The sequence below is a fragment of the Phoxinus phoxinus genome (assembly GCF_949152265.1).
Source record: "Phoxinus phoxinus genome assembly, chromosome: 3".
Taxonomy (NCBI): domain Eukaryota; kingdom Metazoa; phylum Chordata; class Actinopteri; order Cypriniformes; family Leuciscidae; genus Phoxinus; species Phoxinus phoxinus.
Window position 1 is genome coordinate 24,532,160 of NC_136878.1, and position 15,678 is coordinate 24,547,837.

General features: G+C 36.5%; 2 protein-coding genes and 1 long non-coding RNA gene across 4 annotated transcripts; 1 reads left to right on the plus strand and 2 right to left on the minus strand.

Moving 5' to 3' along the window:
- Nucleotides 1–656: 656 nt before the first annotated feature.
- Nucleotides 657–8,677, plus strand: mogat3b (monoacylglycerol O-acyltransferase 3b). Of its 2 annotated transcripts, none has more exons than XM_079606251.1 (8): nucleotides 657–1,181; nucleotides 4,125–4,220; nucleotides 4,393–4,500; nucleotides 5,974–6,044; nucleotides 6,199–6,403; nucleotides 6,491–6,665; nucleotides 8,068–8,252; nucleotides 8,380–8,677. In XM_079606251.1, the coding sequence occupies exons 1-8, from the start codon at nucleotides 1,166–1,168 to the stop codon at nucleotides 8,532–8,534; spliced, it is 1,011 nt and encodes a 336-aa protein (XP_079462377.1). In that variant the 5' UTR covers nucleotides 657–1,165; the 3' UTR covers nucleotides 8,535–8,677. The 2 variants fall into 2 exon arrangements, with proteins under 2 accessions (XP_079462377.1, XP_079462378.1); XM_079606252.1 differs by having other exon boundaries at nucleotides 657–1,115.
- Nucleotides 2,261–5,967, minus strand: LOC306995045. Its single transcript, XR_013796791.1, has 3 exons — nucleotides 5,634–5,967; nucleotides 4,433–4,512; nucleotides 2,261–3,665 (listed from the first exon to the last, which is right to left on the minus strand). It is a non-coding gene; the product is annotated as an uncharacterized lncRNA (long non-coding RNA).
- Nucleotides 8,678–9,086: 409 nt separating the features above from the next.
- On the minus strand, nucleotides 9,087–11,865 carry znhit1 (zinc finger, HIT-type containing 1). The gene is made up of 5 exons (XM_079606253.1): nucleotides 11,472–11,865; nucleotides 11,066–11,236; nucleotides 10,883–10,962; nucleotides 10,069–10,238; nucleotides 9,087–9,714 (listed from the first exon to the last, which is right to left on the minus strand). The coding sequence occupies exons 1-5, from the start codon at nucleotides 11,491–11,493 to the stop codon at nucleotides 9,693–9,695; spliced, it is 465 nt and encodes a 154-aa protein (XP_079462379.1). The 5' UTR covers nucleotides 11,494–11,865; the 3' UTR covers nucleotides 9,087–9,692.
- Between the last annotated feature and the right edge of the window lie 3,813 nt (nucleotides 11,866–15,678).

The window sequence follows — 15,678 nt, forward strand, 5'->3', positions numbered from 1 at the left end:
GACCCGATGCTGCAAATCTTTGCTTCATGGGCACATTGTCAGATGACAACTTTTGAACCAGCAGCAGCCTATGATCACTCTGCAACCACAAAAAATGTTTTGTCATGATTTTACAATTTAAGTGCCTTATGAATAACTATTTCCTATCTTGTTAAGCACACAAGTAGGAGAAGTAGAGAATTTATAAGGCAGCCACCACAGAGACTGGGTTCTTAATGTTTCACATATGTACATTGATACAATTGGGATTAGACAGGTTGCTTCAAAAAAAATTAATTCAAAGTTACTATTTGGGAAAATCTCAGTCTCTCAGTCTGTCTCTAAAGCCAGGAAAAAATATGAGTTCTCATATTTAATTTAAGTAGGCTATTCTTTTTTCACCCCTGAATGGAACATGACACTAGACAAATGAAAGATATTAGATAAATGAAATATATGATGAAAGATATTGATAGCTACATAGCACAAATATTGATCTATAAGGTAATTCAATATTAATATAAAGAGAAAAAAACAGTGTTGGACCAGTTACAAAAGAGAGATTACAACTATTTTTATGTGAGCTCTTCATGAAGCAACAAGTCGCAAGCACTAAGCACTACTGAACTAGGCAACATTTTTCAAATGCAGCGGTAGAGCGTAAATGTCAGTACGCGCGCACACACGCAGTCGAGTCGCTCCTCCTACAGCTGTCTGACGCGGCCACGCGCGCGAGGGGCGTTCGTTCGTTCAACCAAATCGCGACGCTGGCCGTACCGGGTAGCAAAGATATTTAAAAGAAATCTCACGACCCTATGTAGGCTATTATTCGGGCATAAGAGTAGGCGTTTGTGGCGTTTTCGTTGCCTAGTGTGACTCTGACAGCAACATGCTCTCTTCATTGTTTACGAACGATTCATGTTAAAGCAAATGGTGATTTAAACGGATTCCAGTCATGCGGATGCGGATGCAGATTCGGATTCATAAGTGGCTGGAGATTAAAAACTAGATAGCCAGTCCTGATACTGCCCACATACATTTACAATGACGCGATTAGAAAGCGAATCGCTATCTGTTTGACCAATTGAACCGATCAAAGTGCAAACAAGAGAAACGCGAGGCTTCAGTCAGAGAAGGTGAGGAAGAGGAATCGTTTGCTACAGGGATCACTAAAATTGACCACTTAATGGGCACAGATAACGGTAGGCTCAAGCAAATGTCAGTACTGTAAAATGATTTGACGGGAGAATGATAACATTATTTTGAAAATGATTTAAAACGCAACTTTAACCGCAACGTTTATACGTTTATGTCTGTATTAAGCAAATGGTTAAACATTAGGCCCAAATGTTTAAATATTAGGTATCATTTTGTTGGTCTGTCATAACACTAAATGTTCCAAGTATGCACGTAGCAGCCTATATATTTTCCAATTTAAAATAAATCCAACCGTGGATTTGAATGGCTGAAAGGTAACTTAATGCGGGGTCAGAATGGCAGATTGTCCCAATTAAATACAATATTATTGTCATATTACACTGAAACAAGTTTTCAAATGCCACGTTTACATGAAATACTACTATTTAATGATTAATGAAAGGAATTTTGGGATAACTGTATACATTAACGATATAATATTGATATGCTAATTTATTTGAAGTAGTACAATCTGCTTTGTGATGCTGATAAGCACTATAAAGACAGGTTGTAAAATAGAAAGCCACATGATGAATTAAAGTTCATCAAGATTGGCATTTTTATTAACAATTATCTAATTAACTGTATAAGCAATGTACAGCAAGTACATTACCCACAAAATACTATCAGGGTAACAGTACAAACACAAACTTAATACAGACTTTAACTAAACATAACATGTCACAAAACATTATAATGTATAACTGATTAAGACAGAATCAAAAAATCTAAGTGCACATGTAGATGTAATGAGTCACAAGAATTTCTGGAAACATCTTTTTACAGATTTTCACAGTAATATAAAGTAGGGCTGTAAGCAAAATCGCATCCAAAATAAAAGTTTGTGTTTACATATACGTGTGTGTATTGTGTATAATTATTTTGTATATAAATACACACACATTCATGTATATATTTAAGAAAAATGTGTTATATATAAAATAGTTCTATTTATATATAATATAAATTATATAAAAATATATATGCAGTATATAAATGCAAATATTTCTCAAATATATACATGCTTGTGTGTGTATTTATATATACAAAATAATTAACACAATACACACACATATTATGTAAACACAAACTTTTATTTTGGATGCGATTAATTGCGATTAGTCGTTTACAGCCCTGATATAAAGTGATTTTTAATATATAAAATAGGTCTACATACATTACTTATATATTATAATTTATAATGATAATTCATACTTAATTTAACAGTAAAATTTTATTTAGCCTATTCTTTTACTATAATTTTTCACTGTGTGTGGTAAGGTAACTTAATAAGGTAGGGTAATTTGAAGTAACATTGTTCCATTCTTTTCCTGTACAAATATTGTTTATCATGTACATCCAAAGTCTGCATCTTAAATATACAGATAACACCTATAGCTAAATGTCTAAATCAAAATGTTTTATTTAAATGTAGAACTCAAGATTTGCGTGATATGCTGATTTAGGAACAACATGATGCCACATTGATTCACAAACAACTTGTTTTTGACAAATAAAACAATTTGTCAGAAAACGAAGTGATGGGGTCTTCTCGAATGAGTAACACATTTTGTGCTCTTGCACACACATCCCAGGTGCAGCAAAATGTCCCGGCTCACTGCTGAACTTCAAGTTGCACTTACCAACTACTGTTGTCAGAAATTAATTATTAAAGAGATAGTTGAATGAAAATTACATTTCTTTCATCAATTAATCACCCTCATGTCGTTCCAAAGACCTTCGTTCATCTTTGGAACACAAATTAAGATATTTTTGATGAAAGCCGAGAGCTTTCTGAACCAGCCATAGGCAGCAACGTCATTGCAACATTCAAGGCCCAGAAAGGCCTTTTTGTTTGTTTTTTGAAAAAGAAAAAAAGTACATCGCTTTGTAACATAAAGGTTACGCCACTGCAGTCACATGGACTAGTTTAACACTGTCTTCACTACCTTTCTGGGCCTTGAAAGTTGCAATGACGTTGCTTCCTATGGCTGGTTCAGAAACCTGAAATTTGTGTTCCGAAGATGAACGAAGGTCTTACGGGTTTGAAACGACATGAGGGCGAGTAATTAATGACAAAAACTGAGTGAACTAACCCTTTAAGTGGCAATATTTGCCCCCTGGCATTTTTTTTAACAATCTGAACAATTATGGCTATTAGCTGTAAACTCAAATCAACATCAAGTTAATAGCTGTGAATAATTATCAAGATATGCGTGACAAAAGAGCTGCTAGAATCCATTTGAAATAACTAGACAGTCCTTCTATTAGATTATACAGCTTACTACTATTCATGTAATCATGGTTTCAGTGCAAATGTTTTCTTCATATTCAGTATAGAAGTTCAGTCTTCATTAAATAAAATTTCATATTAACTGCACATTCAAAATCACTCACCTTTGAAACCAAGACAGATATCCGAATACAGATACAGGTCACAGCGACATGCCACTAGCGTCTACCGAGACACTACCATAACTACAAAAGGCCTGTAATAGAATATAATGAAATGCATCAAAGGTTAGATAACAGAAATTAAACAAAGACATTCACAGGCCATTTTTGGCATTTTAGTGCTAAGTTAAGGTTCATTTCTGATCTTACTGCCTACTGAACTGTGACTGCCAGATTGCCCACTGAAGGTATTTCACCTGGTATGACAGATTTACAGTGAGTGAATCTGACGGCTGAGGTCTCTGCTGCCTGCACAGGTTCAGGTCAATGGTTCAAATACTGTAGTGCCTGCGGTCACACATTTTCCTAAACTCAAATGTATTAAAATTTGACAAAATGTTTTTACTACTTATTTTGGTGAATATCCTGCTCAAATTACACAGTTAAACTGGAGTAGTAGACATGTGATTCAGATGCAGCAGTTAAAACACAGAACAACCTTAATGTGAGACCTCTCATAATGTTTCCTCTCTGTTTTATCCCTTCTTTGTCAGTTTCAGCTTTAAAGGGGAAGGAGGCGAAGTCTCAATGGAAGGAGTTTATCGAGGATATCAGTGTTTTACAACAGGTGCTTGCATTTCTGTTTTTAGGTGAGACCTGTTGCACGCACACACACACGGACACACACACACACACACAAAAGACTAAGAAAACAAGTTACTTGTGGGTGCTATATGGAAATTTCTCAGATGCTTCTCATTGCCTTGTGTGTTGAAATGACATTGTAAGATTACTACCAATGCTGTATGTGTGTATATGCAGGAGTGGCCTGTGTACTGTTGATGATCTACTTGATGTTCACCTCTCTGTGGCCCATCCCCATTCTCTACATCTCCTGGCAGATCTATGATTGGCAAACACCTGAGAGAGGTCAACCTATGACTACAACACACAAACACACGTGGATTGTTAAAGGGATAGTCAAAGGATTCACCCAAAAATGCAAATTCTGTCATTTACTTACCCTCATGTCGTTCAAAATAGGGCTGCACGATTAATCGCAATTTACATGAAATCGCACTGAAACCAATTTGGCTTACCGCGATTTGGCTGAGATTATTTTTTATGCGCAGCTTGTCATTGATGTACGGCTATGTAAGCGTTGCTCTATCTGAAAGCACTGAGTTTGAGTCACTTAACGTGCATTTGAAAAAGAAACACGCAAAGATGCGTCAAACATCTTTCCAAACATGAAAAGCATTTATGAACCTTTTGTCCAACAAAATCAACATTTAATAACATGCTTTTACTCCAAACTCATTTCATAATGACAGTTAAAAATCCTTCTGTGAGATGAAGTGGCTTCTTACACAGAATAAGGCAGTCGTGTGTTTATTAGTCATGTTTAATCAATCAAAGTGTTTCAATTTTCTGTTTATTCAACTACAGCGATAGAGATTTCCTGGAATGATGCGTGTTATCGTACTTCTGCAGCGGGGTATATTTGGCGTGTCTGCGTGAGAGCGCCCTCTGTTGTTCAGATGGAGCAGCATTTACTACCGATCAGCCGCACTGCACTGACAACCTGCGCATAAAATAACCGCAGCTTTTGCCAAATTGCGTGCGGTTTTATTAAAAACCTCTATGACTTTCTTCTGAGGAACACAAAAGAAGATATTCTATTCAAGTCAACGGTCACCAAACCTGTATAGTGACCAACATTCTTTAGTTCCACAGAAGTCAGTCAGACAGATTTGGAACAACATGAGGGTGAGCAAATGATCACATAATTTTCTAGGGCAGCAACTAACGATTATTTTGATAATCGATTAGTTGGACGATTATTTCTTTGATTAATCGGACAAAAAAAAAGAAGCCTTTTTTTATTGACAAAACATACTATTATACATCCTGCCCAATGCTATCCTTCAAACAAACCTGCCAACTGAATGCTATGAAAACATATAGTGAATATATCTATGCAATATGCAAAAGAGCTATGTGCGAAAAGGGCCATATTAAAAAATGAAGATAATAATAAAGATAATAATAACAACACAAACCTCAGTGTTAACAGATAATAGGAATGCTCTGCAGGAACACACACATTCACTCTGAACACTGTGAATAATAACTGTGAACACAGAAAAAAAACTTGTTATTCAGTGCTGTAATTTGACGCGACTGGTGGAAGTTTTACGCGTACGGTGAGCAGACGCGACTAATCGATAATGACATTCGTTGTCAAAGATTTTCATTATCGATTAGTTGTTGCAGACCTAGAATTTTCCATCTAAATTCACAGGTTGACCTAAGATCAATTCAATTTTAAATATATTAAAAGAGCTTACATTGTCTGATAGAATTGGGGAAAAAAATGCTAATGATTTATATGTCCACTAGGTGGCAGAAGGACAAAGTTTGTGAGAAACTGGGAAATATGGAAACACTTCCGAGACTATTTTCCTGTGAAGGTAAATAACACAATAATTATACCCAGTTACTGAAAAAAAGACATCAATTGTTCTTCAGCCTTCAACCTCTTAAATCTTCTTCGTCTCCTAACCCTTGCTGTTCTCTCTCTCTCTCTCTCTCTCTCTCTCCCGCTTTGACTCGCTATTCCTTCAGCTGGTAAAGACTGCTGAATTGAATCCCAGTAAGAACTATGTTTTGGGTTGTCACCCTCATGGCATCATGTGTGTGGGAGCGTTCTCATGCTTCAGCACAGACTGTCATGGATTTGCGGAGACCTTTCCTGGAATACGCTCCACGCTTGCAATCCTGGCTGGACTTTTCCGCCTTCCTCTCTTCAGAGAATATGTTTTGTGTGCAGGTCAGTAAAATTATACGGTAGCTACAGCGAAACTCAATGAGAGAGACAAGAAAACAAAGTGTTTGTCCAACTATTTCTCATTTTCAGGTCTGTTGCCTGTCAGTAAGAAGAGTTTGGATTACTTGCTGAGCCGTACTGGTGTGGGTAACGCTGTGGTCATCATCATTGGCGGGGCAGAGGAATCACTTACCTCGACTCCAGGAGTAAACACTGTAGTCATGAAACACAGGAAAGGCTTTGTACGACTGGCCCTTAAGCATGGGTGAGAAAGAGACAAGAACGAGACAAGAAGATTGAGCACCAGTTGATTGAAATAAAAAGCCCTAGTTTAAACCAATGGTTCTCAACCAGGGCCTTTGGAAAAACTAGCCTAGTTTCATTTCACTAGTATCTCATTTCTGACCCCTCTCCCAAATGCTCTAAATCAGTGGTTCTCCCTTTCTGATTCCAATAGCTCCTAACATTTGTGACTTCAAGGTCGCCCATTGTCAAATATGATATAAAAGACCACCCCTTGTTTCTGGTGCTTCTGCTGTAATAACTAAGCTGCTCATTTTCAAACTTTTTTTATTTACAGAAACTATGAGAGGCAATTATATTAAAATAATTATAATTGCATTCCATAATTTCAGACTCTTTAATTGTATACATTTATTATATGTTTTATAACCAATTAATTGACATGACTCCTTGCTAATTTGCAATTGCATTTTTAAAAGTTATTTATTTTGTCTCACAAATAGTAACTAATCTACTCTACTATTCTAGAGCTTGAACTAGACAAATTTCTATTCATTATGACAATTTCCCTGACTTTTCCAGGTCTATAAATCATACTTGTGAATTTTCCTCATATATCTAGGTTTTCCAAGACCATGAGAACCTTGTTTCTTAAATAAAAATGACCGTTATTGAAGGAACAAACTAAAATAAGTACAATGACAGCATTCATTTCGCTGAGTATATATATGTGACCCTGGACCACAAAACCAGTCACATGGGTACATTTTTTACAATTGAGATGTATACATCATCTGAAAGCTGAATAAATAAGCTTTCCATTGACGTAGTGTTCGTTATATGACAAGACAATATTTGTCCGAGATACAACTATTAGAAAATCTGGCATCTGACCATATGTTTGCGATTGTGCTGCATTCACTCACAAAAATAAACGTTTTATATATTTACGGTAGGAAATTTTCTAAATATCTTCATGGAATATGATCTTTACATAATATCCTAATGATTTTTGGCATAAAAGAAAAATCGATCATTTTGACCCATACAATGTATTGTTGGCTATTGCCACAAATTTACTTGTGACATGTGACTGATTTCAAGATCCAGGGTCTTATTTTATATAATTTTAAGCGTTGAAAGTCGAGGTTGAGAAACACTGCTCTAAACACAGGATGGCAATATTTTGAACTAGAAAGACAGGAGGTAGAACTTGAATGAAACTAATGGCAAAATCATGGAAATCAATTGGTAAAAAAAAAAAAAAAAAAAAAAAAAGGGGGAACCCTGAAAATTTTAGCAATAGCAACTTGAAAGGTGAAATAAAATGTACACATTATAAGCAGCAACTGCCAACTTAATAAATACTGTTCACTTTCACGCTTGACTTGACTGTACAATAATTTGTTTTGCTGTGTACTCAGGGCTGACCTGGTTCCTGTGTACTCCTTTGGAGAGAACGAGCTGTTCCCGCAGGTGGTTCTGTCCGAGGGCAGTGTGGGTCGACGGCTACAGGCTCTTTTTAAACAGATTATGGGTTTTGCTCCTTGTCTCTTCACTGGGGGGCGCTGGCTGCTTCTGCCATTCAGACGTCCTGTCACAACCGTGGGTCAGTTCGAAAGACTTCTCACATCAATGTTTTCTTCTCAAATTATTTTTCTGGTTGCGACACTTACCGATCTGTCTGGTGAAAGTTGAACTGTTGTATGATTGCAATGTTCTTTTGTGTCTTCCAGTTGGCCATCCCATTACAGTGCCTCAGGTTGAAAGTCCATCTCAGGAACAGGTGGATCATTACCACAGTTTATACATGAAGGCTCTGTCTGAACTTTTCCACAGACATAAGACCAGCTGCGGACTGGCAGAAACACACGAGCTGCGCTTCATTTAGAAATGTTGGAAAACACAAAGTTAATGAAACAACTGTCTGGAATATAATGTGGGACAGATACAAGAGGAGGAAAATGTACTTATTTTTGTACTGATGCCATGTGAATGTTTTAGCTTTTTAGAACTTCTCCAAAATTATGCTCCAGGCACAAAATTAATGAATGCAATTTGGGCTCTAAATCACAATAATGCTCTATTCATATTGAACTGTATATGTGCCTTAGCAGAACACAGAAAAGAAATCAAATGATTGCTCACCTTCATCACGGTACGGTTTTGAAGTTATTCCTTCTGAAGCACTAGAAACTTAATATTAGTTTAATGTCAGTGCTCATCATGGATATATGTATAAAGAGATTTTGGGGAGGGTTATAGTATGGAATTATTATAATATCAGATGCATGGATGATTTCGAAATGTATTTTGATGCTTTTACCTTAAATTCATCGGTGGCTTTTATAAATCACAAAGTCTTAAAAGTACCTCTCAATTTATGCCAAACAGATCATAAAACCAGCACATTTTGACCACTTCTAGTCATTTATTTGTTTCAGACATCAACATTTTATAACAATTAGATAAACAATTATGTACATATATTTACATACAAAAGCTTGCAGAATACTTTGCGTTGAATTACAAAACTGCATATACAAAAACCATTGTACCTTCTATAGGTTACTTTATGATAAAAGAAATCCCTGAATAAGCATGTTGTATTTCATAGAACATGTTTTAGCTTTTGTAGCCATAATATGCATTTTCTTTCTGCCGATTGGGGATATTTATTCCAAAAACACTTAAATTGCAGTTTCCACTGTCATTCTTTAAGAACAAGCCAGGGCTTACTTGCCACAGAATTAACTGATTACAAAATTTCAACAGCTGTTTGTTGTGTGTGTGTGTGTTTTGCAAATGTTCTATCCGTTGTATCTGATTAAATGGACTTGAAATTGAAGTACAGCCTATTTGTTGTACAGAGGGGTGCATGATCGATAGTTATTTTAGCAACCAGACCTAGGACTGCTATATTTGCCTCAATATGTTTATTGTGCAGGTAAACGGCTGTGATGCTTTTGAGGAGCATAAGCTTGTAAGAGTGCATTATGACCCATAAGCTTGCTTTGCTTTTGATAGGAGTTCAGGACAGATGAATCGATCATACCGTCCACTTTAGACACCTGAAAAGACAAGGAGCACAATTCACACTCATTTAATCTTGCCTAGTCCTATCAGTTTACCATATGCCATATTGGTGTTTCATCTTGACCTGTCATTATTTACCCACCCTCGTGTCCTTCCAAACCTGTATGACTTTCTTTACTTCTAGAAAAAGTTAAATTCTTCAAAATGTCTTCCGCAGAAAAAAGAAAAGAAAGTCATACAGATTTGAAATGAGTAAATTTGGAAAATGTTTATTTTAAGGGTGAAATGACTATTAATATGTCTGTCATCTTTCCTTTTGATTCGTAGTTGTCTTGTTGTGTTACTATTATCTGGTATCACTTTTGAGGATGGATGAGCGAGTGCGTTACCTGGTCTCGTGATGTGTTCCTAAACATCGGACACAGCAGTAGCGAGATCCACACGACACACAGGTGTAGTTTGAAGGGAAGCCGCACACTGCACAGAAATGACGCTGAGGAAACTTAGAGGGCTCAGCACATGCAGTCAGATAGTTTGGACCCTCACTAACACTCAGGTCCTGGAAGAAAAAAAGAAAAGAAAAAGAGAGTAAAAGGTCAAATGGCACAGAAAGTTTAATATATTGTGACAATGTCCTGGAGTTTTACCTTTATGATTTAATATTTTTACATCCTGTTACAATACTGTCACAACAGTAACTTTTATTCAAATGCTACTATGATTTATTAGTAATTTACTATTTTAAAGGGATAGTTCACTCAAATATTAAAATAATTATCATTACTCACCCTCAAGTTGATTCAAACCTGTAGGAGTTTCTTTCTTCTATTGAACACATAATAAGATATTTTGAAGAATGTTGGTAACTAGTTGATGCATGGCAATAACTTCCATTGTAGGAAAAAATACTTTTTGGAAGTCATTGACTAGTCAACTGTCTGGTTACCAACATTCTTCAAAATATCTTATTTTGTGTTCGACAGAAGAAAGAAATTCATACAATTTTGGAAAGACGAGAGGGTGAGTAAATGATGACAACGTTTTAATTTTGGGGTGAACTATCCCTTTAATGGTCTTACAATAGGTTAATGTTCTTTATGATATTTATTTTGAGGTTCCGTAAAATTCACCATAGAAAAGACAGGGGTGTGTTTGAGTTTCTCAGCACGCAGTACTAATGAGTGAAAAATGCGATCGCTTTACCTCCTCCTCCAGAAGCGTCTGGAAGTTTTTGCGGAACCTCTGTTTAAAATGATCACCCCTTGTCTTCTTTCTCCTCTTGCCTTGAAATCAAAATAAAGACATCACAACCGTCAACGCTACAGAGTCGGATTCAGTTCGATAAACGAGCAAATGGATGGGGATTGAATGATGCAAAACACCGACTCGATTCGTTGCTCTCGTCGAACTGCGGCAGCCGCTTGACGAGCTGCGGGAGGCTCGCGTGAGGGTCGTCCTGGAAGTTGTCTTTCTCGAGCGCCTCGAGCTGGCGGGTCAAACGGCGCTGGCGCGTGGCGCTGTCCAGCACGCGCCGCTGGCCGGGATCCTGCGAGCGGACTGAGGAGGACAAATCATCTGAATGTGCAGTACAGCTGGATTTACATGATTACAGAATAGGGATGATAGTGTGATGATGCATAGCTAGGCTGTTTATGTTCTGCTGCAAATAATAAAACACAGGGCTGGGAATAGATTTACAAATAACGCTATTGCGTTATATTTATTTAAGCCTAATCATTTTTTTTATCATGCATTATATTAAGACAACTGATACACAGGAAAGAAAACATACCGGCTATTTTCTTCTCCGCCATGCCCGGAAGTTTAGTAAGAGAACAACCAGGAACACCTCTTTTTCTTGTGTTGATTTGTGGTGGTTCTCAATCTGAGTGTGCACTACTGACATCTAGCGAACACTGGAGAGCCATGATCGTCCGGCTAAAACAGTGGTTCTTGACTTATCCGCCGAAGCCCACTAGATGGCCCCAGTAGACTTACATATGGAAGTAAAATAATGACAAATGTCTTTGAAACAAAAAGGCCTGTTGATTGCACTACTTGAAAAAATATCCATTGCATTAACCCTGCCTGCATTTTAATGTATTGTATTTTTAGGGCTTGCATTTTTATGGGCTGACATTCAACATGGTTGTAGCCTATATTTAAGCTGTGAATATTTCAATGCAAAACATTTCACACACGTTTTCATTATTAAAAATTCAATAATCCATATTCACCTTTCAGATATCACATGGAAGCGAAATTGTAAAGTGAAATAAAATGGACTGAAAATTGCCTGTCGAATATTATAGGTTGTATTTTTAAACAGAATGAACATTTTGGAAGTAAAATCTGAAAGGTGAATATGGATTATTGAATTTTTAATAATGAAAACGTGTGTGAAATGTTTTTAATTGAAATATTCACAGCTTATATAATGTTGAATTTCAGCCCATAAAAATGCAATGCATTAAATGGAGGCAGGGTTAGTACAATGCATATTTTTTTAACCCTTTAAGTGTCACCCTAGCCCCCCCCCCTTTTTTTTCTTTTCTTTTCTTTTCTTTTCTTTTCTTTTCTTTTCTTTTCTTTTCTTTTCTTTTCTTTTCTTGTTAATATACAAGATAATGCACATTCCGAACCTAAATGGTTGTAATTCAAGAATGTAAGATGTGAGACAGATTGGTCTTGTTTTAAAGAAGACATTTGGCAGATTTTTGGTAAATATATATATATATATATATATTTAATTAAGAAAGTGAAACAGAAAAAAGTTATAGAAGTTTGAGTTTATGAAAATGTACAATGTAAAACATTTAATTATTCGTATTTTATATCAAATATATAAAACCTGGGCGACAAAAAAAATCAAAGGCAAAAATCTGAACAAGTTGTGTTTCAAATTTTAGGTTGATATCTCAAAAAAATGAGCTTTCAGTAAGAGTTTGGGGGCAGTACCAAACTTTTTCACTAGATGACAACCAGACGCCATTACTGCCCATTTAAGGCAAGACACGGCAGGCAAAAACATAGTTTTTTTTTCACTGGTCAATTTTGAGATTTTGGCCTATTTGTCTTCAATAACATGTTTTCTTTCAGACTTGTGGTGAAAAAAAGTCCAAAATACACATTTAGGTCTTTATTTTACTACACTTTGTCTATTTCTATTTTGATGTGATTTAGGTCGTTTGTATTGTTGTTGCTAATGATTTGATAAGATATTGTGTCAGTAAATAGTTGTTTCCACTAAAAAAGTATGATTTTTTACATTACAAATCTTTAAATGCCTTTTTCTCAAAATGACTTTTCTCTCATACTCCAAGTCCGAAATCTCCTCTTCAGTAGCACCTATACACACCAAACTTTCCAGTCTTGTACCTAGTTATATTATGAAGACAATTACAGAGGGATTTGTAAATATATTATTCCTAGCCTGATTTATATAACATTTTATTCCAAAAAACATGGCGAAAATACATTTTTTAAGGCTATTGACAGTATATTCTGTTTTACAGGATAACAAAAGTAGATATCCATAAATCCCTCAGTAATTTTTTTCCCATCTAATATGTGAACACAATGAAAAAAGATTTTTGAACCTGGCTTTATCCAATTCTGAGATTTCGTTTTTTAAAATATAGGCAAATTAGCGCATATTTAATTAGATAATGCCTCATTTGCATATTTAAACAATAAATTACAGAAAACTTGTAATACATTTTTTTCTCATCTTAATGTAGGTAATCAACTGGGAACGTTTCATGGTGATATCTGCTAGTTACAAATATTTCCCTATTCACCTGTAGTGTCTCGCCTTAAGGGCGCCTCCATTTCCATATGTGGTTTGAGTGATCTGAACCATTATTTCCACAATTTCATACAATTTATGAAGACCTTTTTTTTCTAAAATAATTGAATGGATGCTATCTTTTGAACTCTTGGCATGAAAACTCTTTCATGATTTTTCATGTTCATTGCTATTTCAAAATAAAGGTCTGAACACACCTTAGGAGTATTAAAATATTCTTGTTGCAATTTTGATAAATTACATCTCCTTTGTAATTTATTTTGAAAATCAGTCACCAAATATGAAAACTAGAGATTGTAAGCTTTCAAATTATATATAGTTTGTCAAGATTAGTTTAGATTTAGTATAGGATATTACTGTTTTAAATATGTAATGGCTTTGGGCCCACCGGTGGGCCGGTGACACTTATGGCGCTTTTCCATTACCAGTACCAGCTCGACTCGACTCGACTCGCCTTGTCTTGTCTTGTCTCGGCTCGGCTCGGCTCGCTTTTCGCTCCGTTTTCCATTGCAGATAGTACCTCCACAATAGGACCTGGTCGTCATAGCGACGCGACACACACCCGCTACCCACACCAGGGGGGCAGTGTTTCGAAAGACATTGAAGCCGACCTGGGCGCCGCCATTGGCTAGCGGACCCCCACCTGCTGTTAGCATTCCATTGACTCCCATTCATTTTGGCGTCACTTTGACAGCGAATAACTTTACATCTGAGGCGTTTAAAGACACCGTTTGTCCATTGTTTATTTCTAAAGAAACACGAAAATGTATAAAAGGCTCCATTACCTTGTATCTTACGTTATGGCCCCGTAGAAGCAGTTTTTGTAAAAATAGGCTAACGATTGCGTCATACCCGCGCGACTCTGTTGCACAAGTCGAAAAATTACCGTATGGACAGGCAGAGAAGCTCGCAAGCAATCGGGAGGACGTGGAGGCATAAAGTCAAGGGAGAAGCCCATAGAGAGTGATAAAGTTGCTCCCGTTGCTAGCTCATGGACAGCAAATACCCACGCTCTCCGTCTCTGAGAGATTCGGAAGGGAATGATTCAGATTTCTCTCGGCACAGCTACTAGAAGACCTACAGGTTGCTCACGTCACATCTACGTCGTCAAGCTCAGTTTGAGCCTGCGCAGTTCGCCTTGATATCAGGAAGTGAGTGCTTCTAATTGACTTCATTTCTCTCCGTTGAAACCTATGGGGTCGCTGTGTCCAGTTTATATACTGTCTATGACCCACACACACAGGACAATGGAGGAAATCGAGTGTATGCTGTTTTACATAATATTAGTAATGGATCATGCAATCTCTGGCAAAACTATTTAAAAATGCCGGGGTTATTCAGGATACTCCGTCTGGCACGTGCAATGATGACGCAGTGAATAGTGACGATTCTCTCTGACCAATCAGCAGTCTGCCGTGTTTCACGTCATATTTTAGTATCGCCTCAGCTCGCTTAGAACCTCGCCGGAGGTGATACGAAAAAAAGTACCTGGAAGCAGGTACCGGTACAACTTTTACACAGTGGAAAACCAAACAAAGGCGAGTCGAGGCGAGTCGAGTCAAAAGCGCTATAAGTGTCACCGGCCCACCGGTGGGCCCAAAGCCATTACATATTTAAAACAGTAATATTCTATACTAAATCTAAACTAATCTTGACAAACTATATATAATTTGAAAGCTTACAATCTTTAGTGTTCATATTTGGTGACTGATTTTTCAAAATAAATTACAAAGGAGACGTCATTTATCAAAATTGCAACAGGCTTTTTTTTTTTTTACATTTGTCATTATTTTACTTCCATACTCACAGGGGCTGTCTTACATTTCAGATAACACATGGGTTATTAAATCATAAATAAATTAAATTATTAAAAAAATAAAATGTAAAGTTCAATGTTTTAAGTTACTATGATGTATAAGGAGGGATACTGAAGTTACAACACTCTCTGCCTCTGAAGAAAAACTGATTTTGTATGTCCTTTAATTAGTTTTCATGACTTTCAGATATCCCACTGGAAGATGTGTAATAACTTGTGTTAAATCATTTGTAGCCTAAATGTGTTTATGAGATGTTAAAACAGGATGGGTTAAAGGTTAAACACAGATTGGAACATGAGTTTATTTTGGATTACAAAACCCAACCCAGATATATATTTTTAAGAAGAATTGGGTCAAGCTAATTATTTAGATCA

Coding starts and splice junctions, on each gene's coding strand:
- znhit1 (XM_079606253.1), bottom strand. CDS start 11,493: ATGGCGGAGAAGAAAATAGCCG. Junction 10,963..11,065: donor CGACGAGAGCAACGAATCGA/GTCGGTGTTTTG, acceptor TTTGATTTCAAG/GCAAGAGGAGAAAGAAGACA. Junction 9,715..10,068: donor GGAACACATCACGAGACCAG/GTAACGCACTCG, acceptor TTGTCTTTTCAG/GTGTCTAAAGTGGACGGTAT.
- mogat3b (XM_079606251.1), top strand. Junction 6,404..6,490: donor AGAATATGTTTTGTGTGCAG/GTCAGTAAAATT, acceptor TCTCATTTTCAG/GTCTGTTGCCTGTCAGTAAG. Junction 6,666..8,067: donor CGACTGGCCCTTAAGCATGG/GTGAGAAAGAGA, acceptor CTGTGTACTCAG/GGCTGACCTGGTTCCTGTGT.